Below are 24,676 nucleotides of genomic sequence, written 5' to 3' on the forward strand. Positions count from 1 at the left end.
CTCTACTAAAAATACAAAAATTAGCCAGGCAAGGCATGGTGGTGGTTGCCTGTAATCCCAGCTACTTGGGAGGCTGAGGCAAGAGAATCTCTTGAACCCAGGAAGTGGAGGTTGCAGTGAACCAAGATCCCACCACTACACTCCAGCCTGGGCAACAAGAGTGAAACTAGGTCTCAAAAAAAAAAAAAAAAAAAAAGAAAGAAAATTTAAAAAAATAAAGAAAAAAAAACCTATGGGTAGGGAACAGTAGTCAGTTGGTGAAAAGACTGGTTAGTGCTACAGATACTGGTCCAGGCAGGGTAGCTCCGATTTACAGGCACCCACCAGCACACCCAGCTAATTTTTCGTATTCTTAGTCAAGACAGGGTTTCACCATGTTGACCAGGCTGGTCTTGAACTCCTGACCTCAAGTGATCCACCCTCCTTCGCCCCCCAAAGTGCTGGGATTACAGGCGTGAGCCACTGTGCCCCGCCACAATATTACTTTAGAATAAAGTTACTTCTTACCTACATCTAAATTTATTTTATTTGACAATATCTAAAAACAGCCCCAAAACAATAACAATTACATCCTGACAGAGGACATCACAACCCTCCTCCCATCTCAACTCTCACTGCACCTGCCCGTGCATCCCCACAGCTGAGATGGTGACATACGCTTTTACCCACCTTACAGACATTATGATAACTCTTACACATAGGCCCAGCCAAAGAGAGAGATTTTGACTCTCATAGATAGGACTAGGGCCATGGGTAAGGTCCTGGGTCTTCTACTTGTATGAAGATCACAGAGGATTATGACACCCATGCATATTGAATAAACCCCGTGGGTACAGAGAGTCTCATAACAGGGCCCAGAACACAGCTGAGATTGAGAGTCTTGTATGAACACACAGCCAAAAGTAGAAATTGCCACATGCCCAAGTGTGCACAGCTCATGATTGAGGTTCTGAAGCTCAAACCCAGGGGCAGTCAAGAGTTTGAATTGTGACTCTCATATACAGACCCAGTCCACAGGTTAAGTGGGGACTCTTCAACCAGGATTCAGCACAGCATTGAGGTTGTGACTCCCCTACTGGAACATAGCTTGGAGAAGGGATTGGGGCTCTCGTGGAAAGATGCAATCCACTATTGAGATTGTGACTCATGTACTTGAACCTAAGTCTCAGGAATTGTTGACTCTTATACCTGGAATGGGGAAATGTGTGGAACTGGAAGTCTCATTCCTGGGCCTTCCTGCAGGTGTAATTGTGACATGCACTTCTACCTAGAAACTTAGTAATTTTATTGTCCTTCTGGGCCCAACACACAGTTATCTTGTGACTTATACCTGGGCCAAGCATCTAGGTGATGTGATTATATTGCCTGGCTACTTCCCTCAAAGGAATTGTAATATATCTCTTTACTGAGCACCTAGGTGATGTAAATCTTTCCTTCTGCCTGGACCCTGCCCACAGGTAAAATTATGACATATCACTAAGCCTAGCATTTAATGATGTGACTGTCCTATCTTGTTTGTGCCCTGTCCTGAAGAAGCATTGTGACATTACTGGTCTAAGTAAAAAGGTAATTCAAGTCTTCTGCCTGGGACATGTGCACAGGGGGGATTGTAAATATCTCTTGGCTTCTCAACATGATGATGTGATTCTCCTCTCTTGTCTGGAACCTTTTTCCAGTTGGGATCACAACATATTCCTGGGCCCAGCACCGGGTGATGTTATTCTTCTCCCAGGGCCCAGCCCACAAGTGGCATTGTGGCATCTCTCTGGGCCCATCCACTAGGTGATGTGACTCTGCTCTTCTGCCTGGATACTTTTTACAAAAGGAATTATGACTTGTAGCTGGACCCAGCTCCCTGGTGATGTAACTGTCCCGTCTTGGCCCAGTGCAAAGGGGGCATTGTGATATATCGCTTGGCCAAGCCACTAGGTGATATGACTCTCTTGAATGGGCCCTGCACTGAGAGAGGATTTTCACCCATCACTGGACCAGTCATATAGATGATGTGTCTCTCCTCTGTTGCTTGGACCCTGCCCAAGTAAGAATTGTGACATATCACTTACCCAGCACCCAGGTGATATGACTCTCATGTCTGGTTCCTGCCCACAGGTGAAATTGTGACATACACATGGTCACAGCTCACAGGTGAGATGATGACTCACATACCTGGATCCAGCTAAAAGAACAGATTTTGACTCTGATATCTAGGCTTAGGGCAACAGGCGGGGTCCTGGGTCTTCTACTTAAATAAAGGACATAGTGTATTATGATACCGAGACATATTGTATAAAGCCCTCAAGGGATACAGTGTCATAACAGGACCCAGAACAATGGTGAGGTTGTGACTCTTATATGCACATCCATCTGATAGAATTGACATCCTCATACATAGACAGTGCTCACTGGTGAGGTCCTAAATCTCACATGCAAATGCAATCCAGACTTGGAATTGTGACTGTAATATGTAGATGCAGCCACAGGTGAGATAGTGACTCATTTTTGAACCCAGCTCACAGAAACAGCAATGAAACTCATACCTGGACCCAGTTAATAGCAGAAATTCACAATCTGGGACATTTTCCTGCTAAAAGTATAAGAGTCAACACCTCTTGTAGGTTGAGTTCAAGTATGCAAGTCAATCACAACAGTGGACTAAGTCAATGCATAAGAGCCCAAATCTCACCAACAGACTGTGTTTTGATAGGGGAAGCACAGCCCCCAGGTGTTCTAAATCCTAGACTTGGTGTTATCATCTCATCTGTCGACTGGATGATGCATGAGATTCACAATTCCAACTTGATTGCCTCTTGGTGTGTGATTCAAAACCTCAACAATGGGTTCTGTTAATGTGGAAGGCTGATGATCTTTACTTTTATTTGAGTTTGCATACAACAGCCACAGTTATACCTGCATGCTGGGCTCTATTTTGGCACTCTTTGTAGCACTTGAGGGCTTCATACAACGTGCATGCAAGTCATAATATTCTGTGACCATCCTACAAGTTGAAGACATAGGACCTTAGTTTTTGTCCCAAGACTACAAGGGTCAAAATATCTTCAGGTATGAGTCATCATTCCACCTGTAAGCTGTGCCCATGTGTGTTTCCCAATTCCAACTGTGGAGAGAGACCAGGCACAAGGTTTGGATCTCCTGGGTGCTGGCCAAAGATATGTCACAATTGCCACTTTGGGCAGGGTCAAAAATCTCCCCTGAGTGCAGGGGCAATTCAGGAGGGTCATATCACCTAGGTACTGGGCTCAGCAATATGTCACAATGCCCCTTGTGGGCAGGGCCAAGGCAGGACTGTTACATTACCCAGGCAATAGGCCTAGAGATATTTCACAATGCCTTCTGTAATTAGAACCCAGAAAAAAGAGTTATATCATTTGGGTTAAAGGTCCAGTGATATGTCACAATCCAAACTAAGGGCAGGACCCAGGCAGAAAAGGAGAGTCAATTCTTTGATGATTGGTCCAGAGATACATTACAATTTCCCCTGATGACAGGTCTCATGCAGAAGAGGAACTAAATATAGTACATGGCCCAGGTATATGTGACAATCTCAACTGTACACTGGGCCCAGGCAACAGAGTAAAATTAATCAGATGCTGGGAAGATGTATATGTCACAATTACACCTGCAGAAAGATTTAAAGATAAGATTTAAAACCCCACAAATGTCCTGGCTTCACTTATGACAGTCAACATATCTTGCGAGATGTGGTTAAGTATTTGACTCACAACCTGAACAGTGGACTGGCTCTGTGCATGAGAGCCTGAACCCCACTTACAGTGTCCCAGTAGCAGAGCCACAGCCTCACAGGGCTGCTGAATCTTGGTGTGAGAGTCACCATGCTACCTGTGGACTGTGTTCACGTCTAAGAGTCATAATTTCAACTTTAACTGCCTCTGAGTGTGAGATTGACGTCAGTGTAAGGAGGCTGTGTTCAGGTGGGAGGGTGACAATTCTTACTGTGGGCCAGGTGTGCATATGAGAGTCACAATCTCGCTTGTTTGCTGGTCCCTGTTATGACACTGTCTGTACCACCTGAGGGTTTTATATGGCACATGTGAGACTCACAATCTGCTTTCAGACCTTTGTGCTTGCCCAGGCGTTTGTTACAATCCCAAATGTAGGATCACGCCCACTGCCCTAAGCCGGGGTGGGTGGGGGACGTGCCACATTTTTAAACCGTCAGGTATCTTGAGAGCTCCCTTGCTATCACCAGAACAGCATAAGGATAATCCACCCCAATGATCCAGTCACCTCCTACCTGGTCCCTGCCCTAACACGTGGGAATTACATTTTTTTTTTCTTTGAGATCTAGTCTCGCTCTGTAGCCCAGGCTGGAGTGCAACGGCACCATCTCAGCTTACTGCAACCTCCGGCTCCTGGGTTCAAGCGATTCTCCTGCCTCAGCCTCTGGAGTAGCTGGGACTACAGGCTTGTGCTGCCAAGCCTGGCTAATTTTTGTATTTTTAATAGAGACGGGGTTTCACCATATTTGCCAGGCCAGTCTCAAACTCCTGAACTCATGATCTGCCCGCCTCAACCTCCCAAAATGCTGGGATTACAGGCGTGACCCACCGCAAGGGAATTAATTTGAGATGAGATTTAGGTGGGGCCACAGAGTCAAACCATATCACTGCAAAGGATCCGCAGCAAGGAAGGTCATAAAATCCGAAATTTAAAAAGAATTGTCATTATATTCCTTCAATTTATGAATAACTATATTATACATCATTTATAAATGCACATGACGTTATACACAAGGTTAAATGCAAATATCCTCTGGTGTCGGCCTGGCTCAGATCAGGGAAGAAGCCCTATCTGTAAAGGCAGCAGCCTAGGCTGTTATTTTTTGCTTCGGTTCAGCCCAGTGTCTGATCAAATATTCCATCACTCAGGCATAAAGGGTGGGTCCTGAAACCTTATCCAATCAGGGGCTTAGAAACTGTCCGATCAGGCGTGCAGCTGGAGAGAACAGGACACTTCCGTAATTTTGCGGGTCCTTTGTGTTTCCCTGAGTCCAGAGCTCCAGTTCTTCTCTTCACTGCTCTGCGCCCTCTGCTCCTAGAGGCCAAGCCTCTGTGGACTTGTGTCCTGAACGTATTCGCAGATTTATGGCTAAAAGACCGGAAACCCCTGGAAGCCGAGAAATGGTGAGTGTTGGGTCTGTCCTCGTGAGAGAGGGGTGGGGGCTGGTTGGAACCGGCTGAAAGTGGCTGTAGCAGGATCCAGACTTCCTCGCAGTCAGCTCTGGAATCTGAGGACCCAAATCCTCCTTGGCCCAGCTCAGCTCTAGTCCCCTCGAGCCATAACATGGTGCCTGGGCCAGTGGCTGGGACCCTGGGAGTTCTGTCTTTTTCCTCTGTGGTGGCTTTGCCCTGGACTGGAGGCCTCTCTGGGCAGCTCTGCACTCCCAGCGCCTCATCTCACCCAGATTGTGCAGGGATGGGAAAGTCATCAGGGGAGAATCCAGACTCAGGGTGCAGGATTTATGAGTGGAAAGAGCTGTGGTGCCTCGGATCCCTAGTTCCTCATTTTTCCTTTTAGAGATACATGGGAGTCACTGTAAAAATAGTAGAGAATTGAATCAAAGTGTGATTCAAGAATCATAGAGTGCCCAGCTATGGTTTGTGGGTTGTGATCCATGGGAGAGACTTGAAGAAAAGTCTGTTACAAGTTGCATGATGAAGCAAACCAAATTCAGTGGTGTGATCTCACCTCTTTACAACCTCTGCCTCTCAGGTTCAAGTGATTGCCCTGCCTCAGCCTCCCGAGTAATTGGGATTACAGGTGCGTGCCACCACGCTTAACTAATTTTTGTATTTTTAGTAGAGATGGGATTTCACCATGCTGGCTGGGTTGGTTTCAGACTTTTGGCCTCAGGTGATCTGCCTGCCTCAGTCTCCCAACGGGCTGGGGTTATAGGCATGAGCCACCGCGCCCAGTCGAATTTTTTTTTTAACTTTTATTTTAGGTTCAGGAGTACATGTGCAGGTTTGTTATATAGGTAAAATCATATCATGAAGTTTTTGTGTGCAGATTATGTTATCACTCAGGTACTAAGCATAGTACCCAACAGATTTGTTTTCTGATTTTCTTCATCCTCCGACCTCCTACCCTGAACTGAGCCTCAGTGTCTGCTGTTGCCTTATTTGTGTCCACGTGTTCTCATTATTTCACTACCACTTATAAGTGACAACATACAGTTTCTGATTTTCTGTTCCTGCACCAGTTTTCTAAAAATAACGGTCTCCGGCTCCATTGACATTGCTTCAAAGGACATGATGTTGTTCTTTCTTATAGCTGCATCGTATTTCATGGTGTTTACATACCACATTTTCTTTATCCACTCTACCATTGAAGATATACAGTTTTATTTCTTGTTTTTGCTATTGCGAATAGTGCTGTAATTAACATATGCGTGCATGCGTCCTCATGATAGAATAACTTACATTCATTGGGTATATTCCCAATTGTGAGATTGGGAATGGTAATTATGTTTTCAGGTTTTTGAAAAAATTCCAAGCTGCTTTTCTCAATGGTTAAACAAACTCATACTCTCACCAGCAGCGTATAAGCATTCAGTTTCTCCACAGCCTCACAAGCATCTGTTTTTTTGGTTTTGGTTTTGTTTTTTTTGTTTTTTTTTACTTTGTAGTCTAATTGTTTTTATTTGAATTATTTCTTTTTTTCTCCATTAGCCTAGTGTTGTCTCCATCTTATTATTTTTACATAGCATCAACTTCTGGTTTCGTTGAACTTTTTTTTTTTTTTGAGATGGATTCTCACTCTGTTGCCCAGGCTGGAGTGCAGTGACGTGATCTCGGCTCACTGCAACCTCTGCCTTCCATTTTTCAAGCGATCCTGCCTCAGCCTCCCGAGTAGCTGGGATTACAGGCATGTACAACCACGCCCAGCTAATTTTTGTATTTTTAGTAAAGACAGGGTTTCACCATGTTGACCAGGCTGGTCTCAAACTCCTGACCTCGTGATCTGCCCACCTTGGCCTCCCAAAGTGCTGGGATTACAGGAATGAGCTACAGCACAAGGCCCGTTGAAATTTTTATAGTTATTTTGTCTCAACCTTCTTCATTTCAGCTGTGATTTTGGTTATTTCTTGACTTTTGCGAGCTTTGAAGTTGCTTTGCTCTTACTTTTGAAATTATTTTAATTGTAACATTTGATTTTTAAATTGAGATCTTTCCAACTTTTTGATGTGGATGTTTAGTGACATACATTTTATTCTTAACACTGCCTTGGCTGTAACTCTGAGATTCTGGTATGTTGTATTTTGGCTCTAATTAGTTTCAACAATTTTATTTCTGCCTTAATTTCATTATTTACAAAATAGCCACTTGGAAGCTGATTATTCACTTTTTATGTAATTGCATAATTTCTTGTGTTTTTTGTATTTAATTATTATTCTATACATTTTCTTTTTAAAATTAATGATAGAGAATCATAAGAAGAAATGAAAATGCTGTGTTCTTAATCTAAATGCTAAAAATTATTCAACACTTAGTACCAACTCCCAGGGTGCTATGAAACTTAAATCACATAATGTGTTATTCCCAGCACAGTGTTCTGTGACATGCTCCTGAACACATGGTACCTGCTTAATAAACATTTTATTAGTAAATGTGTACAGGTTTCCCAAGTGCAGATTCACTCAGACATTGCTGTTTTCCGTTGTCTCTGTAAACTTAAAAAAGCCAACAAAAAATATATTATTTCAGGATGGAGATTGGTTGTCTTTATTTATACCGGAAGTATTTGTTTTGTGTCAAATGTGATGTGTGTAAGGGACTCTTTGCTGTGCCTGCTTTCTCTTGCTAATGCTAATAATGTGTCTGGGACAGCACAATCAGCATTTACAGGGGACTTGTTGGAAAAGCCCATTCCTGGACCCTTTTGGATCCTGCAGAATCACATTGCATAGAGCGGGGCCAAGATTACCAAATGATTTATAAACTTGAGGGGTTCAAGATACTTTCAGGAGAGTTTAGTTTAACCCTTGCATCAAAGGAAGGCTGCACTGTCTGCCCTGTTTCAGTTTGGTAGGAAGAGGTCAGTGTGGTTCATGCTCCTATTACTCTAAAGAAAATTGCTGCATAGTATTCCATGGTGTATATGTGCCACATTTTCTTAATCCAGTCTATCGTTGTTGGACATTTGGGTTGGTTCCAAGTCTTTGCTATTGTGAATAGTGCCGCAATAAACATACATGTGCATGTGTCTTTATAGCAGCATGATTTATAGTCCTTTGGGTATATACCCAGTAATGGGATGGCTGGGTCAAATGGTATTTCTAGTTCTAGATCCCTGAGGAATCGCCACACTGACTTCCACAATGGTTGAACTAGTTTACAGTCCCACCAATGCAGCCATAAAAAATGATGAGTTCTTGTCCTTTGTAGGGACATGGATGAAACTGGAAACCATCATTCTCAGTAAACTATCGCAAGGACAAAAAACCAAACACCGCATGTTCTCACTCATAGGTGGGAATTGAACAATGAGAACACATAGACACAGGAAGGGGAACATCACACACCGGGGACTGTTGTGGGGTGGGGGGAGGGGGGAGGGACAGCATTAGGAGATATACCTAATGCTAAATGACGAGTTAATGGGTGCAGCAAACCAACATGGCACATGGATACATATGTAACAAACCTGCACATTGTGCACAGGTACCCTAAAACCTAAAGTATAATAATAATAAAAAAAAAAGAAAATTGCTGATGTCTGATTGGGGAGGGCAGGGGAAAAAGAAATATATTTTAATAGTTATGGAGAAGCTCATTGTTCTCTCATTGCTCTTAAGTCTTTTCAGTTACGCACAACAAAAATGGGCGGATGTTTTCTGCAAGCCTTGGTCTTTCTGCCCGTGGGTGTGTGTGGTGGTAGCAGGTGAATAGGTTGTGCTTTAAAGGCGTATTCTCAAGATGCAGGTTTGATATGTCCAGAGCATCTTACCTGAAAATACATTTCAGAGAAAGAGGAGGAAAAGAAAAAAAATCACTTTTTCTCTGGTGAGCATGTCCCAGATCAAGCGCTGTGTCCACTCTGCCTTTTGGAATGCCTTGTGTTCGGAACTTGGAAGTTTTTACTTCTCTACTTGTACTGTTGATCCCTAGTAAGTTTGTTTCAACTATTTTTTGTTATTTTTATGATAGTCAAGGGGTTCCAAAAAAAAATTTTTTCTATATATCACAGTGTTCTATACATTCTCTTCATCTTGGGTTCTTGTATGCTTTCCAGAATTCTCACCACAAATTTATGACCTGCAATATTTAAAATGTGCCCATTGTAGCTGTTGAACATGAGAAGGTGTGGATACTCAAGATTTCTATTGGTGAAACACAGTTGTCTTTGGATATTAGTGAAAAGTGAAACATGTCATGTTGAGGTTTAGAAAATGCTCATTTAAATAGGATAGCATTTATTACCCAGAAAGTTCTGAAAAAACTATTAGGAGGTACTTGCTCTCCAGGGTGCTAAGGAAAGACTACTTAAAATTACTGTTACAAATTACAGAACAGGGAAGTTATCTGCACTTTCAACTTTGCATAAAACTGATGTTTCTTTATAATTAAATTTAGGCCAGGTGTGGTGGCTCAGGCTTGTAATCCCAGCACTTTGGGAGGCCGAGGCAGTTGAATCACGTGAGGTCAGGAGTTTGGGGCCAGCCTGGCCAACATGGTGAAACCCAGTCTCTACTAAAAAAAAAAAAATACAAAAATTAGCCGGGCATGGTGGCATGCACCTGTATTTTCAGCTACTCAGGAGGTTGAGGCAGGAGAATTTCTTGAATTCAGGAGGCAGAGGTTGCAGTGAGCTGAGATTGCACCACTGCACTCTAGCTTGTGCGACAGAGCGAGACTCCGTCTCGATAAATAAATAAATAAATAAATAAAATTTATATATAATTGAATTTAGATTACAATTTACTTTTCTGAGAGGAGAGAAATAGCAGTGATGTTGTGTGCTGTGTGCATCAGCACATAATAAAAATGTGTCCCAGTGCAGTTGATAACAGTTTTATTCACTTGATTCAAGATCTCTATGACATTTTTTCCACTATAGAGTTAGTTGTTATTCTCTTAATTATTAAGTACACTTAGGAGATTTACTAGCTGAAGTGCATAAACCATCGCATTTAATCTGGAAGCTGTCCTTTCTTTTTAGATGACTTTTCATATATTTGTCTTTTAAAGATGAAGGCTCTTATCTTTATTTACAGGTGAGAGAAACTGGGAAAAACCCAGACTCTGCCACTTACTGGATATTTGACAAAATATTCTTACTAGGCTAGAAACATTGGTGAGCTTGCTAAAAATTCAGAAATTCAGACTTTCTCCTAAATCTCCTGAAACAAAATCTCACAACAAGATCTTAATTTATTGCACATATTAAGAATTGAGAGGTACCTTCCACCTCATCATGAATTCTCTGAGAAACATACACAACTTATTCTGTATGATGTAAATACAGCACTCAAAAATAAACATGTTCGGCCGGGTGAGGTGGCTCATGCCTGCCATCCCAGCACTTTGGGAGGCCAAGGTGGGTGGATCACCTGAGGTCAGGAGTTCAAGGCCTGCCTGGCCAACATGGAGAAATCCTGTCTCTATTAAAAATACAAAAATTAGACAGGCATGGTGGCTCACGTGTGTAGTCCCAGCTACACAGGAGGCTGAGGCAGGAGAATTGCTTGAACTCGGGAGTGGGAGGTTGCAGTGAGCCAAGATCACGCCACTGCACTCCAGCCTGGGCAACAGCGGGAGACTCAGTCTCAAAAAAAAAAGAAAAGAAGAAAAGAAAAAAAACCAGACATGTCCATGTTGATGCCCTTCATTTTATCATTTATTGTCCAGAAAAATATCAAATCTACCATGGTATTGTGGATCTTACGCTATCCTCTCAGAGTTAGAGAATACCTCAGTGTTAAAAATTATCTTACTGAATAATTTTAGTCACTCTTATAAGTGAGAACCACTTCTTTTTACTCTCTTTTTAAACTTGAGTCAAATAAAAATCTCTGCCTATGGCCACCTGGTGTTTGTGTGTTCATTTTTGTTTGTTTGTTTGTTTGTTTCAGGGACTGTTGACATTCAGAGATGTGGCTATAGAGTTCTCTCTGGTGGAATGGCAATGCCTGGATCGTGCTCAGCAGAATTTATATAGAGATGTGATGTTAGAGAACTACAGAAACCTGGTCTCCCTGGGTGAGGATAACTTCAATACACAATTCCTAACATATTGCCTTTCTCTCTTTTCTAAGATGATTTTGGTAATTTCTGCTTTGCATGAATGAATTGTAGCTCTCCAAATTTAAGAAAATCTTGGGGATTCACTGGTGTAGAACAGATTCTTCAGGATATTTTATCTTGACCTGAACTTTTCCCTTTCCTGAGCTTATGTATCTTTTGCTCTAGGTTAGTGGCAATTCCAAAAGTCTCATGGCATAAAATATCATTGCCGACGCCTTAGAATTCAGTTGCCACCATCAATTTTTGATTCAGTATTATTGAGTAGTGAAATTAAGGACCTACCCATTTAAAATAATTTCTAAATATTTAGAAAGTTCTGTTATGAATCAATATTAATTTTCTAGAACTTTCCATTATATCCTTTTTACTAAGCATAAGACTAGTTTGGTAATTAAAGAATTCAGCCAGATTTATGTTACTTTTTTTCTTAATAAAACAGGTATTGCTGTCTCTAAGCCAGACTTGATCACCCGTCTGGAGCAAAATAAAGAGCCCTGGAATATAAAGAGAAATGAGATGTTAGCCAAACACCCAGGTAGGTGAGAGCAAATTAAGTAGATGACATGGATGAGAGGTACACAAGTTAAGAAGGCATCCAGTCCTTAAAATGTGGTCTGGGGAGTTGTGCTTTGGTGGAAATAGTTTCTGGGAAGCCCGAATCATTTTTTTCTATTGCTCTCACATAGGGACACCTGTTGCAGGATTTAGGCGGATGAGAGAGACCTCGGGTTTAAAATAGGAGAATCTTTTATTGAGTGCAGATCCAGCAGACTCACCTCCAAAGACTGGGCCCAGAACAAAGACAGCACTTGAGTTTTATACACACTTCACAAAAGTGGGTGGGCTAGCTTGAAGCAAGTTTACAGTGGCATGAAAGCAGGGACACAGAGGCAGGGAAAAGACAGTTAATCAAATTGTAACAGGTTCATAACTCATGATTGCACATAACCATTGCCAGGCAACCCAGATGTCTGTTATCTAGGCTTGCCCAGGCACGGGCTTATCCCATAACCTTCACTATGGTGCCTAGACAGCTGTGGTTCAGGCCTGCTCAGGCTTCTCATGACTTTCACTGTACTTCTTAGATAAAACAGAATACTTGAAGTTACTAGTTACAGAGAACAGGAGTCTATAAACTTTTACTATAAAACAAAGGAAAATTTGATTTTCTTCTCCCAGTGTTGAGGGAGTGCTGGGAGAGTCTCCAGAGCACATTAGATAATATTGTCAAGACTTTTCCTGGGTCTGGGCTGTGCCTGTTGCTGCCTCTGGGACAAGTCAGCCTAATACAAGAAATCTTATTTCTCTTTCTTTTTTATTTTATTTTTCTTTAATTTCCCACCTCACATCTTCTGCCCCATGCTGTTAAATTCTCTAAGGATTCTACTTTTGCTTCAATAATCTTTCTTCAAGTTTACAGTGTGAGCCAAAGTTTTCTTTATGGCTTATCAAGGACTGCACAAACTGACTGCTTTGCCATTGCTTTTGGGGACACAGTAATTATCTGCATATTTTTGAGAAACTCTATTTTAAACCACTTTTAAAATTCTTTTTTTGCATCATGTCTAAAATGTGTGAGAACAGTAGTTTCTGTTTCATTGGTGGTTGTCCATTTTTCTGCACATGCCATTCTGTTTTTATTACTATAGCCTTGAAATATAATTTAAAGTGTTTTACAATTTTTAAATTTTTATATATGTATGTATTTATTTACTTAGAGGCTGGGTTATGATATTTGCTGTGTGGGCATATGCAAGCAGGGTACCTCTTGTGTCTTCATTTTACTGTGCTGCATATTTTAGACATAGATTCATAAATAGTATTGCTGGATTATATAATTTCATTTTTAATTATTTGAAGAACATTTTGAAGAACATTCATGTTTTTTTAATGATGGTTGCACCTTTTTTCCTCATCAACAACTTACATAGGTTTGAATTTCTTTACATTATCAACATAGTTGGTGTTTTAAAAAAATTTATAGTGGCCATCCTAATTGATGTAAAGTAATTTTGTTTTGTATTGTGATTTTGTTTTGCATTTTTCTATAAATTGTTAATTTTGTGCAACTTGTCAAATGCTTCTTTTCATTTGTATATCTTTTTAAATTAAAATTTAGTTTAATCATTTGTCCATTTCTGTTTTTTTTTTTTGTTTGTTTGTTTGTTTTTTTCCGAGGTGGAGTTTTGCTCTTGTTGCCCAGGCTGGAGTGCAATGGCATAATTTCGGCTCATGGCAACCTCTGCCTCCCAGATTAAAATGATTCTCCTGCCTCAGCCTCCTGAGTAGCTGAGATCAGAGATGTGCCACTATGCCCAGTATTTTTAGTAAAGATAGGTTTCACCATGTTGGTCAGGCTGGTCTCGAATTCCTGACCTCAGGTGATCTGCCCACTTCAGCCTCCCAAAGTTCTGGGATTACATGCATGAGCCACTGCACCCATTTCTAAATCAAGTAATTAATTTTTGTTGTCTAGTTTCAGGAGTTGTTTATATATTCTCAATATTAAGTCTTATCACATGTGATTTTCAAATATTGTCACCCATTTCTTGGGTGACACTGTCACTCTGTTAAATGTTTTATTTGATTGCAGAAATTTTGAAGTTTAGCCCAGTTAAATTTTTCTGTTCTTCTCTTTGTTGCTCATGCATTTGATGGCATATCTAAGAAAATGGTGCCAAGACCAATGTCATGTCTTTCCACTGTATCTTTTTTTCTAAGAGTTTCATTAGTTTTTTTCAGTCAAAGTATTTTGTTTAAAATATTTTTTGTATATGATGCAATTAAAGCATCCAACTTCATTGTTTCAATGTAGATATCCAGTTTTCAACACTGCCTGTTGAAGGGATTATATTTTCTCCATTGTTTGCTCATGGCAACCTTGAGGCAGATTATTTGGTCATACACAGAAGAGTTCAATTGCTGGGCCCCCTATTTTGTTCTATCATGTCTTTATCTGTCTTTGTGTGAATACCACATAGTTATTGTTATTGCAGCTTTTTATTATGATTTGAAATTATGAAGTATAATGCCTCTGTGTTTTTCCTGTGTGTTTCTCTAGATATAGTTCATAATAAAATTTAAAAATGTTAAACAATATTCCAGGAATAAATATATTTTTGGAATTTTGATACAGATTATACTAAATTAGTTCACCACTGTGGGTTATATTGACATCTTAACAAATTAAGTTGTCGCTTAAATATGTTGACCCTTGAGCAAAAATATTAAATTATATTATTTGACCCTGTGCAAGAATACAGTGAAGAGTGTGTTTATTTCCATGTGTTTTTGATTTGCCAGTATCACTTTTTTTCTTTTTAGTTTTATTCCGTTTTGGTTAGAAAACATACACTGTATGATTTTGCTCTTCTTAAATTTTTTTTGACACAGGGTTTCTCACTCTGTTGCTCAGACTGTAATGCAGTAGCAGAATCTTGGCTCACTGTAGCCTGAACCACTTGGACTCAAGTAATCCTTTTACCTTGGCCTCCTGAGTGGCTGGCACTACAGGCATACCCCACCATGCCCAGCTAATTTTTTTTTTCTTTTTATTATTATTATTATACTTTAGGTTTTAGGGTACATGTGCACAATGGGCAGGTTTGTTACATATGTATCCATGTGCCATGTTGTTTTGCTGCACCCATTAACTCGTCATTTAGCATTAGGTATATCCCCTAATGCTGTCCCTCCCCCCTCCCCCCACCCCACAACATTCCCCGGAGTGTGATGTTCCCATTCCTGTGTCCATGAGTTCTCATTGTTCAATTCCAACCTATGAATGAGAACATGCAGTGTTTGGCTTTTTGTCCTTGCGATAGTTTACTGAGAATGATGGTTTCCAGTTTCATCCATGTCCCTACAAAGGACATGAACTCGTCATTTTTTATGGCTGCATAGTATTCCATGGTGTATATGTGCCACATTTTCTTAACCCAGTCTATCGTTGTTGGACATTTGGGTTGGTTCCAACTCTTTGCTATTGTGAATAGTGCCGCAATAAACATACGTGTGCATGTGTCTTTATAGCAGCATGATTTATAGTCCTTTGGGCATATACCCAGTAATGGGATGGCTGGGTCAAATGGTATTTCTAGTTCTAGATCCCTGAGGAATCGCCACACTGACTTCCACAATGCTTGAACTAGTTTACAGTCCCACCAACAGTGTAAAAGTGTTCCTGTTTCTCCACATCCTCTCCAGCACCTGTTGTTTCCTGATTTTTTAATGATGACCATTCTAACTGGTGTGAGATGGTATCTCACTGTGGTTTTGATTTGCATTTCTCTGATGGCCAGTGATGATGAGCATTTCTTCATGTGTTTTTTGGCTGCATAAATGTCTTCTTTTGAGAAGTGTCTGTTCATGTCCTTTGCCCACTTTTTGATGGGGTTGTTTGTTTTTTTCTTGTAAATTTGTTTGAGTTCATTGTAGATTCTGGATATTAGCCCTTTGTCAGATGAGTAGGTTGCAAAAATTTTCTCCCATTCTGTAGGTTGCCTGTTCACTCTGATGGTAGTTTCTTTTGCTGTGCAGAAGCTCTTTAGTTTAATTAGATCCCATTTGTCAATTTTGGCCTTCGTTGCCATTGCTTTTGGTGTTTTAGACATGAAGTCCTTGCCCACGCCTATGTCCTGAATGGTATTGCCTAGGTTTTCTTGTAGGATTTTAATGGTTTTAGGTCTAACATTTAAGTCTTTAATCCATCTTGAATTAATTTTTGTATAAGGTGTAAGGAAGGGATCCAGTTTCAGCTTTCTACATATGGCCAGCCAGTTTTCCCAGCACCATTTATTAAATATGGAATCCTTTCCCCATTTCTTGTTTTTGTCAGGTTTGTCAAAGATCAGATAGTTGTAGACATGTGGCATCATTTCTGAGGGCTCTGTTCTGTTCCATTGATCTATGTCTCTGTTGTGGTACCAGTACCATGCTGTTTTGCTTACTGTAGCCTTGTAGTATAGTTTGAAGTCAGGTAGCGTGATGCCTCCAGCTTTGTTCTTTTGGCTTAGGATTGACTTGGCGATGTGGGCTCTTTTTTGGTTCCATATGAACTTGAAAGTAGTTTTTTCCAATTCTGTGAAGAAAGTCATTGGTAGCTTGATGGGGATGGCATTGAATCTATAAATTACTTTGGGCAGTATGGCCATTTTCACAATATTGATTCTTCCAACCCATGAGCATGGAATGTTCTTCCATTTGTTTGTATCCTCTTTTATTTCATTGAGCAGTGGTTTGTAGTTCTCCTTGAACAGGTCCTTCACATCCCTTGTAAGTTGGATTCCTAGGTATTTTATTCTCTTTGAAGCAATTGTGAATGGGAGTTCACTCATGATTTGGCTCTCTGTTTGTCTGTGATTGGTGTACAAGAATGCTTGTGATTTTTGTACATTGATTTTGTATCCTGAGACTTTGCTGAAGTTGCTAATCAGCCTAAGGAGATTTTGGGCTGAGATGATGGGGTTTTCTAGATATACAATCATGTCATCTGCAAACAGGGACAATTTGACTTCCTCTTTTCCTAATTGAATACCCTTTATTTCCTTCTCCTGCCTGATTGCTCTGGCCAGAACTTCCAGCACTATGTTGAATAGGAGTGGTGAGAGAGGGCATCCCTGTCTTGTGCCAGTTTTCAGAGGGAATGCTTCCAGTTTTTGCCGATTCAGTATGATATTGGCTGTGGGTTTGTCATAGATAGCTCTTATTATTTTGAGATACGTCCCATCAATACCTAATTTATTGAGAGTTTTTAGCATGAAGGGTTGTTGAATTTTGTCAAAGGCCTTTTCTGCATCTATTGAGATAATCATGTGGTTTTTGTCTTTGGTTCTGTTTATATGCTGGATTACACTTATTTATTTGCGTATGTTGAACCAGCCTTGCATCCCAGGGATGAAGCCCATTTGATTATGGTGGATAAGCTTTTTGATGTGCTGCTGGATTCGGTTTGCCAGTATTTTATTGAGGATTTTTGCATCAATGTTCATCAAGGATATTGGTCTGAAATTCTCTTTTTTGGTTATGTCTCTGCCAGGCTTTGGTATCAGGGCAATGCTGGCTTCAGAAAATGTGTTAGGGAGGATTCCCTCTTTTTCTATCAATTGGAATAGTTTCAGAAGGAATGGTACCAGTTCCTCCTTGCACCTCTGGTAGAATTCGGCTGTGAATCCATCAGGTCCTGGACTCTTTTTGGTTGGTAAGCTATTGATTATTGCCACAATTTCAGAACCTGTTATTTGTCTATTCAGAGATTCAACTTCTTCCTGGTTTAGTCTTGGGAGGGTGTATTTGTTGAGGAATTTATCCATTTCTTCTAGATTTTCTAGTTTATTTGCATAGAGGTGTTTGTAGTATTCTCTGATGGTAGATTGTATTTCTGTGGGATCGGTGGTGATATCCCCTTTTTCATTTTTAATTGCATCTATTTGATTCTTCTCTCTGTTATTCTTTATTAGTCTTGCTAGCGGTCTATCAATTTTGTTGATCTTTTCAAAAAACCAGCTCCTGGATTCATTACTTTTTTGAAGGGTTTTTTGTGTCTCTATTTCCTTCAGTTCTGCTCTGATTTTAGTTATTTCTAGCCTTCTGCTAGCTTTTGAATGTGTTTGCTCTTGCTTTTCTAGTTCTTTTAATTGTGATGTTAGGGTGTCAATTTTGGATCTTTCCTGCTTTCTCTTGTGGGCATTTAGTGCTATAAATTTCCCTCTACACACTGCTTTGAACATGTCCCAGAGATTCTGGTATGTTGTGTCTTTGTTCTCATTGGTTTCAAAGAACATCTTTATTTCTGCCTTCATTTCATTATGTACCCAACAGTCATTCAGGAGCAGGTTGTTCAGTTTCCATGTAGTTGAGCGGTTTTGAGTGAGTTTCTTAATCCTGAGTTCTAGTTTGATTGCACTGTGGTCTGAGAGACAGTTTGTTATAATTTCTGTTCTTTTACATTTGCTGAGGAGAGCTTTACTTCCAACTATGTGGTCAATTTTGGAATAGGTGTGGTGTGGTGCTGAAAAGAATGTATAGTCTGTTGATTTGGGGTGGAGAGTTCTGTAGATGTCTATTAGGTCCACTTTGTGCAGAGCTGAGTTCAATTCCTGGATATCCTTGTTAACTTTCTGTCTCGTTGATCTGTCTAATGTTGACAGTGGGGTGTTAAAATCTCCCATTATTATTGTGTGGGAGTTTAAGTCCCTTTGTAGGTCACTCAGGACTTTCTTTATGAATCTGGGTGCTCCTGTGTTGGGTGCATATATATTTAGAATAGTTAGCTCTTCTTGTTGAATTAATCCCTTTACCATTATGTAATGGCCTTCTTTGTCTCTTTTGATCTTTGTTGGTTTAAAGTCTATTTTATCAGAGACTAGGATTGCAACCCCTGCCTTTTTTTGTTTTCCAGTTGCTTGATAGATCTTCCTCCATCCCTTTATTTTGAGTCTATGTGTGTCTCTGCACGTGAGATGGGTTTCCTGAATACAGCACACTGATGGGTCCTGACTCCTTATCCAGTTTGCCAGTCTGTGTCTTTTGATTGGAGCATTTAGCCCATTTACATTTAACGTTAATATTGTTATGTGTGAATCTGATCCTGTCATTATGATGTTAGTTGGTTATTTTGCTCGTTAGTTGATGCAGTTTCTTCCTAGCCTCGATGGTCTTTACAATTTGTCATGTTTTTGCAGTGGCTGGTACCGGTTGTTCCTTTCCATGTTTAGTGCTTCCTTCAGGAGCTCTTTTAGGGCAGGCCTGGTGGTGACAAAATCACTCAGCATTTGCTTGTCTGTAAAGTATTTTATTTCTCCTTCACTTATGAAGCTTAGTTTGGCTGGGTATGAAATTCTGGGTTGAAAATTCCTTTCTTTAAGAATGTTGAATATCGGCCCCCACTCTCTTCTGGCTTGTAGAGTTTCTGCAGAGAGATCAGCTGTTAGTCTGATGGGCTTCCCTTTGTGGGTAACCCGACCTTTCTCTCTGGCTGCCCTTAACATTTTTTCCTTCATTTCAACTTTGGTGAATCTGACAATTATGTGTCTTGGAGTTGCTGTTCTCGAGGAGTATCTTTGTGGCGTTCTCTGTATTTCCTGAGTCTGAATGTTGGCCTGCCTTGCTAGATTGGGGAAGTTCTCCTGGATAATATCTTGCAGAGTGTTTTCCAACTTGGTTCCATTCTCCCCGTCATTTTCAAGTACACCAATCAGACGTAGGTTTGGTCTTTTCACATAGTCCCAAATTTCTTGGAGGCTTTGTTCATTTCTTTTATTCTTTTTTCTCTAAACTTCCCTTCTCACTTCATTTCATTCATTTAATCTTCCATCAGTGACACCCTTTCTTCCAGTTGATCGCATCTGCTACTGAGGCTTCTGCAATCTTCGCGTAGTTCTCAAAACTTGGCTTGCAGCTCCATCAGCTCCTTTAAGCCCTTCTCTCCATTGGTTATTGTAGTTATCCATTCTTCTAATTTTTTTTTCAAATTTTTTAGCTTCTTTGCTATTGTTTTGAATTTCCTCCCGTAGCTCAGAGTAGTTTGATCGTCTGAAGCCTTCTTCTCTCAACTCGTCAAAGTCATCCTCCATCCAGCTTTGTTCCGTTGCTGGTGAGGAACTGCGTTCCTTTGGAGGAGGAGAGGTGCTCTGCTTTTTAGAGTTTCCAGTTTTTCTGCTCTGTTTTTTCCCCATCTTTGTGGTTTTATCTACTTTTGGTCTTTGATGATGGTGAAGTACAGATGGGTTTTTGGTGTGGATGTCCTTTCTGTTTGTTAGTTTTCCTTCTACCAGACAGGACCCTCAGCTGCAGGTCTGTTGGAGTTTACCAGAGTTCCACTCCAGACCCTGTTTGGCTGGGTGTCAGCAGCGGTGGCTGCAGAACAGCGGATTTTCGTGAGACCACAAATTCAGCTGATAGTTCCTCTGGATGTTTTGTCTCAGAGGAGTACCCGGCCAATTGAGGTGTCAGTCTGTCCCTACTGGGGGGGTGCCTCCCAGTTAGGCTGCTCAGGGGTGAGGGACCCACTTTAGGAGGCAGTCTGTCCGTTCTCAGGTCTCCAGCTGCCTGCTGGGAGAACCATTACTCTCTTCAAAGCTATCAGTCAGACAGGGACATTTAAGTCTGTGGAGGTTTCTGCTGACTTTTTGTTTGTCTGTGTCCTGCCCCCAGAGGTGGAGCCTACACAGGCAGGCAGGCCTCCTTGAGCTGTGGTGGGCTCCACCCAGTTCGAGCTTCCTGGCTGCTTTGTTTACCTAAGCAAGCCTGGGCAATGGCGGGCGCCCCTCCCCCAGCCTCGCTGCCGCCTTGCAGCTTGATCTCAGACTGCTGTGCTAGCAATCAGCGAGACTCCGTGATGCCCAGCTAATTTTTAATTATTTGTAGAGACAGGGTCTTACTGTGTTCGCAAGGCTGGTATCAAACTTCTTGCCCCAAGTGATCCTTCCACCTTGGCCTCCCAAACTGCTGGGATTACACCTGTGAGCCACTGCACCTGGCTGATCTTTTGAAATTTTCTGAGACTTATGTGTTCTAACAGAATACAGCAGGTGCAAATAAGAATATTGTGTATCCAATTGCTTTTCACTGGAGAGTTCTGTACATGTCTGTTTAGCCTATTTGGTTGGTCATATGGAGTAGATGCCCTCCAAATCTCATGTTGAAATATAATCTCCAGTGTTGGATGTGGGGCCTAATGAGAGGTGTTTGCATCATGGAGACAAATCCCTCATGAATGACTTGACACAATCCCCTTGGTAATCATAGAGTTCTCACTCTGTTAATCCACATGAGAGCAGTTGTTTAAAGGAACCTGGCTCCTCCACCTCACACTCGCATCATCTTTCATTATGTGACATGTTTGGTTCTTTTTTGCCTTCCGCTATAATTGTAAGCTTCCTCATATCCTCACCAGAAGCAGATGCTGGCATATACTTCTTGTACAGTCTACTCAACTGTGAACCAAAGAAATCTTTTTCTTTATCAATTACCCAGTCTCAGGTTATTTTCTATAGAAATGCAAAATGAGTTTATACACAATATAATGTTCTTTGGGTTTTCTGTTTTTTTAATTGATTTTTATTTAAATTTTTAATTCTTTATTGAAATTGAGGTATTAATGTTTATAATTTTTGTTGCTATTTTATTTCTTGCTTCATTTCTGTCAATATTTGCTTTACATATTTTGAAGCCCTGATGTTATATATGCAGATACCTATAGATAGACATAATAGTTATAGATTCCTAGCAAATGGACTCGTTTTACCATTATATCATATCAATCTGGCTCATGCTAGTAATCATTTTCTTTTTGTGCGTCTATAAATGTTTTTTCTTTGTGCTACATTGGAGATTTTATAAAACCTCTTAATGTTACAACAGTATATTTTAAACTGGTAAAAAAATGACTTCAGTTGCATAGAACAATTTGTCCTCATTATATCTACCCTATACTTCATATTGATGTTGCAAATTATATCTTTGTGTATTTTATGATTATTTTTACTCATATATTTCAAATTTTAAATTACTAACAATGCTTTCTGCACAATCACAATAATGCCACAGAATTTTATTTTTTGTATATGCATATGTTTTTCAGAAAGTTATGCATTTTTATATGATTATATATTTTTTCATCTTATTATTTTAAGTGGAAAGACCTCTTTTCAGCATTTTATTTAGGGCACATGCAGTGTTTATATGCTTTTCCAGCATTTGTTTATTCTGGAAGATCTTTATTTTTTTGTTTATTTTGTAGTACATTTTTGCTGGTTATATTATTCTCACCATGAAGATTTTTTTCAGCACTTTGACCATTTTACACAGTTCTTTTCTGACCTGCAAGGTTTCTGTTGACAAATTCACTGGTTGTCTCGGAGGACTATGCTTATAAATAATACCTCACTTTTATCTTGCAGCTCCCAAGATTATCTTATTGTTTGTGACTTTTCAAACTTTGCTTAAATATGTGTTATGGATCTTTTTGTGTATACCCTAGTTTGTTTGTTTAGCTTCTTCATTTTTTATATTACTTTTTTCTTACTTTTAAATTTTGTCAGTTATTCTTTTTTACCTCCACAATTGTTTATTTTTAATATTCCAAGCCTTTTGTTGATATTCTTATTTTTCTGATTTTATTTAGGTGTCTGGTTTTCCATTTTTCTCATTGAGCATAATATGGATCATCTTAAATTTTAAAAATTAATATGTATCTCTTTATTTTTATAGTTGCTTTTTCACAAATTTTGATTTTTTTGGTTAGACCATGTTGCCCAAATATTTTGTATACATTGTAATCTTTGGTTGAGATTTAGACATTAACATAAAATTACCTTTCATGATCTTTATAATACAGCTCTTTCCTGGCATAGCCTGAAACCAATTGTCTTGGGTAAAGATTCTGGGAGTCTCACAAATATGTTCTCAGGATGTGTCTTGTCTGCAATTTTGTATTCATTTTTCAGTTAAAAGACTTCTTCATATTTCTTACTGGTCAGTAACTACTTTCTACACCTATTGTCTGTTCATGGTACTGCAGTCTTTCTGCTGTTGTAACATTCACTTTTGATCTCAGAAGAATTAAATCTGTCATTAAAGACACCACGTTCTTCTATTGGGGATGAGGAAGGGCTGTGTTGAGTAAATGTAGCAGACTTTTCTATCTATAAAGCTCTTGACATAGTGCTCACGTGGTACACACACTTTATAAATTTCCAACAAAGGTATTTTGAATACTATGATTCTGTTACATTTATACATCTATGAAGGAATTATGGCCTGTGGTGTTTTGATATGCCATTTTGCTAATGTACCATATATAATTTTATATATTCGATTTGTAAAGTATATTTATCTGAGTCCAGTAAGTGGAGTAACTTGTGATTTTTATGTCTTTCAGTTATGTGTTCTCATTTCACACAAGATCTTCAGCCAGAGCAGGGCATAAAAGATTCACTCCAAAAAGTAATACCAAGAACATATGAAAAATGTGGACATGAGAATTTACAATTTAAAAAATGCTGTAAAAGTGTGGGTGAGTGTGAGGTGCACAAAGGAGGTTATAATGATGTTAAACAATGTTTGTCAGCTATCCAAAACAAAACATTTCAGACTCATAAATGTGTCAAAGTCTTTGGCAAATTTTCAAATTCCAATAGACATAAGACAAGATATACTGGAAAGAAACATTTCAAATGTAAAAAATATGGCAAATCATTTTGCATGCTTTCACACCTAAATCAACATCAGATAATTCATACTAGGGAGAAGTCCTACAAATGTGAAGAATGTGGCAAATCCTTTAACCGCTCCTCACACTGTACTACACATAAAAGAATTCATATTGGAGAGAAACCCTACAGATGTGAGGAATGTGGCAAAGCCTTTAGCTGGTCCTCAAGCCTTAGTAGACATAAGAGAATTCATACTGGAGAGAAACCCTACGCATGTGAAGGATGTGGCCAAGTCTTTAGCTTATCCTCAAACCTTACTAGACATAAGCGAACTCATACTGGGGAGAAACCCTTCACTTGTGAAGAATGTGGCAAAGCCTTTAGCTGGTCCTCAACCCTTAAGAAACATAAAAGAATTCATACCGGAGAGAAACCGTACACATGTAAAGAATGTGGCCAAGCCTTTAGGCACTCCTCAACACTTACTAACCACAAGAGAATTCATACTGGAGAGAGACCCTACAAATGTGAAGAATGTGGCAAAGCCTTTAGCTTATCCTCAACCCTCACTGACCACAAGAGAATTCATACTGGAGAGAAACCCTACACATGTGAAGAATGTGGCAAATCCTTTAACTGCTCGTCAACCCTTAAGAAACATAAGCGAATTCACACTGGAGAGAAACCCCACAAATGTGAATAATGTGGCAAAGTCCACCCTCAGGCCTCATAATACATAAAACAATTTATACTGGAAAAAAGCACTACAAGTGTAGAGAATGTGGCCAGGCCTTTAACCAGTTCCCAACCTTAATTGAACATAAGAGAATTCATATTGGACAAAAATCTTATAAATGTAAAAAAATGTAACAAAGCCTTTAACCCTTAAACCTAATAAACCTAAGAGAATTTATTGAAAAAAATTTTTTTTTGAGATGGAGTCTCACTTTGTCACCCAGGCTGGAGTGCAGTGGCATGATCTCAGCTCATTGCAGCCTCTGCCTTCCAGGTTCAAGTGAGTCTCCTGCCTCAGCCTCCTGAGTAGTTGGGATTACAGGCATGTGCCACCACACTGGCTGATTTTTGTATTTTTAGTAGAGACATAGTTTTGCCTTGTTGGCCAGGCTGGTCTCAAACTCCCAACCTCAGGTGATCCATATGCCTCAACCTCCCAAAGCCTAAGAGGATTTATATTAGAGGGACCCTAGAAAGGTAAAAAATGTGACAAAAGCTTTA

General features: G+C 39.9%; 1 protein-coding gene across 1 annotated transcript; it reads left to right on the forward strand.

Moving 5' to 3' along the window:
* The first annotated feature begins 5,123 nt into the window (after nt 1-5,123).
* Nucleotides 5,124-24,143, forward strand: LOC100606292 (zinc finger protein 716-like). The gene is made up of 4 exons (XM_003280491.1): nt 5,124-5,162; nt 11,114-11,240; nt 11,725-11,820; nt 23,167-24,143. Exons 1-4 carry the CDS (start codon nt 5,124-5,126, stop codon nt 24,141-24,143), a joined length of 1,239 nt encoding a protein of 412 aa, XP_003280539.1.
* The last annotated feature ends 533 nt before the right edge of the window (nt 24,144-24,676 follow it).

Source organism: Nomascus leucogenys, unplaced genomic scaffold, assembly GCF_006542625.1.
Source record: "Nomascus leucogenys isolate Asia unplaced genomic scaffold, Asia_NLE_v1 Super-Scaffold_349, whole genome shotgun sequence".
In the NCBI taxonomy this organism is placed as follows: Eukaryota; Metazoa; Chordata; class Mammalia; order Primates; family Hylobatidae; genus Nomascus; species Nomascus leucogenys.

What these genes read in the sequence shown, in the direction of transcription:
- LOC100606292 (XM_003280491.1), top strand. Translation starts at nt 5,124, where the DNA reads ATGGCTAAAAGACCGGAAACCCCTGGAAGCCGAGAAATG. An exon ending in CCCCTGGAAGCCGAGAAATG is followed by an intron (nt 5,163 to 11,113) that starts GTGAGTGTTGGG and finishes TGTTTGTTTCAG; the next exon opens with GGACTGTTGACATTCAGAGA. An exon ending in CAGAAACCTGGTCTCCCTGG is followed by an intron (nt 11,241 to 11,724) that starts GTGAGGATAACT and finishes TTAATAAAACAG; the next exon opens with GTATTGCTGTCTCTAAGCCA.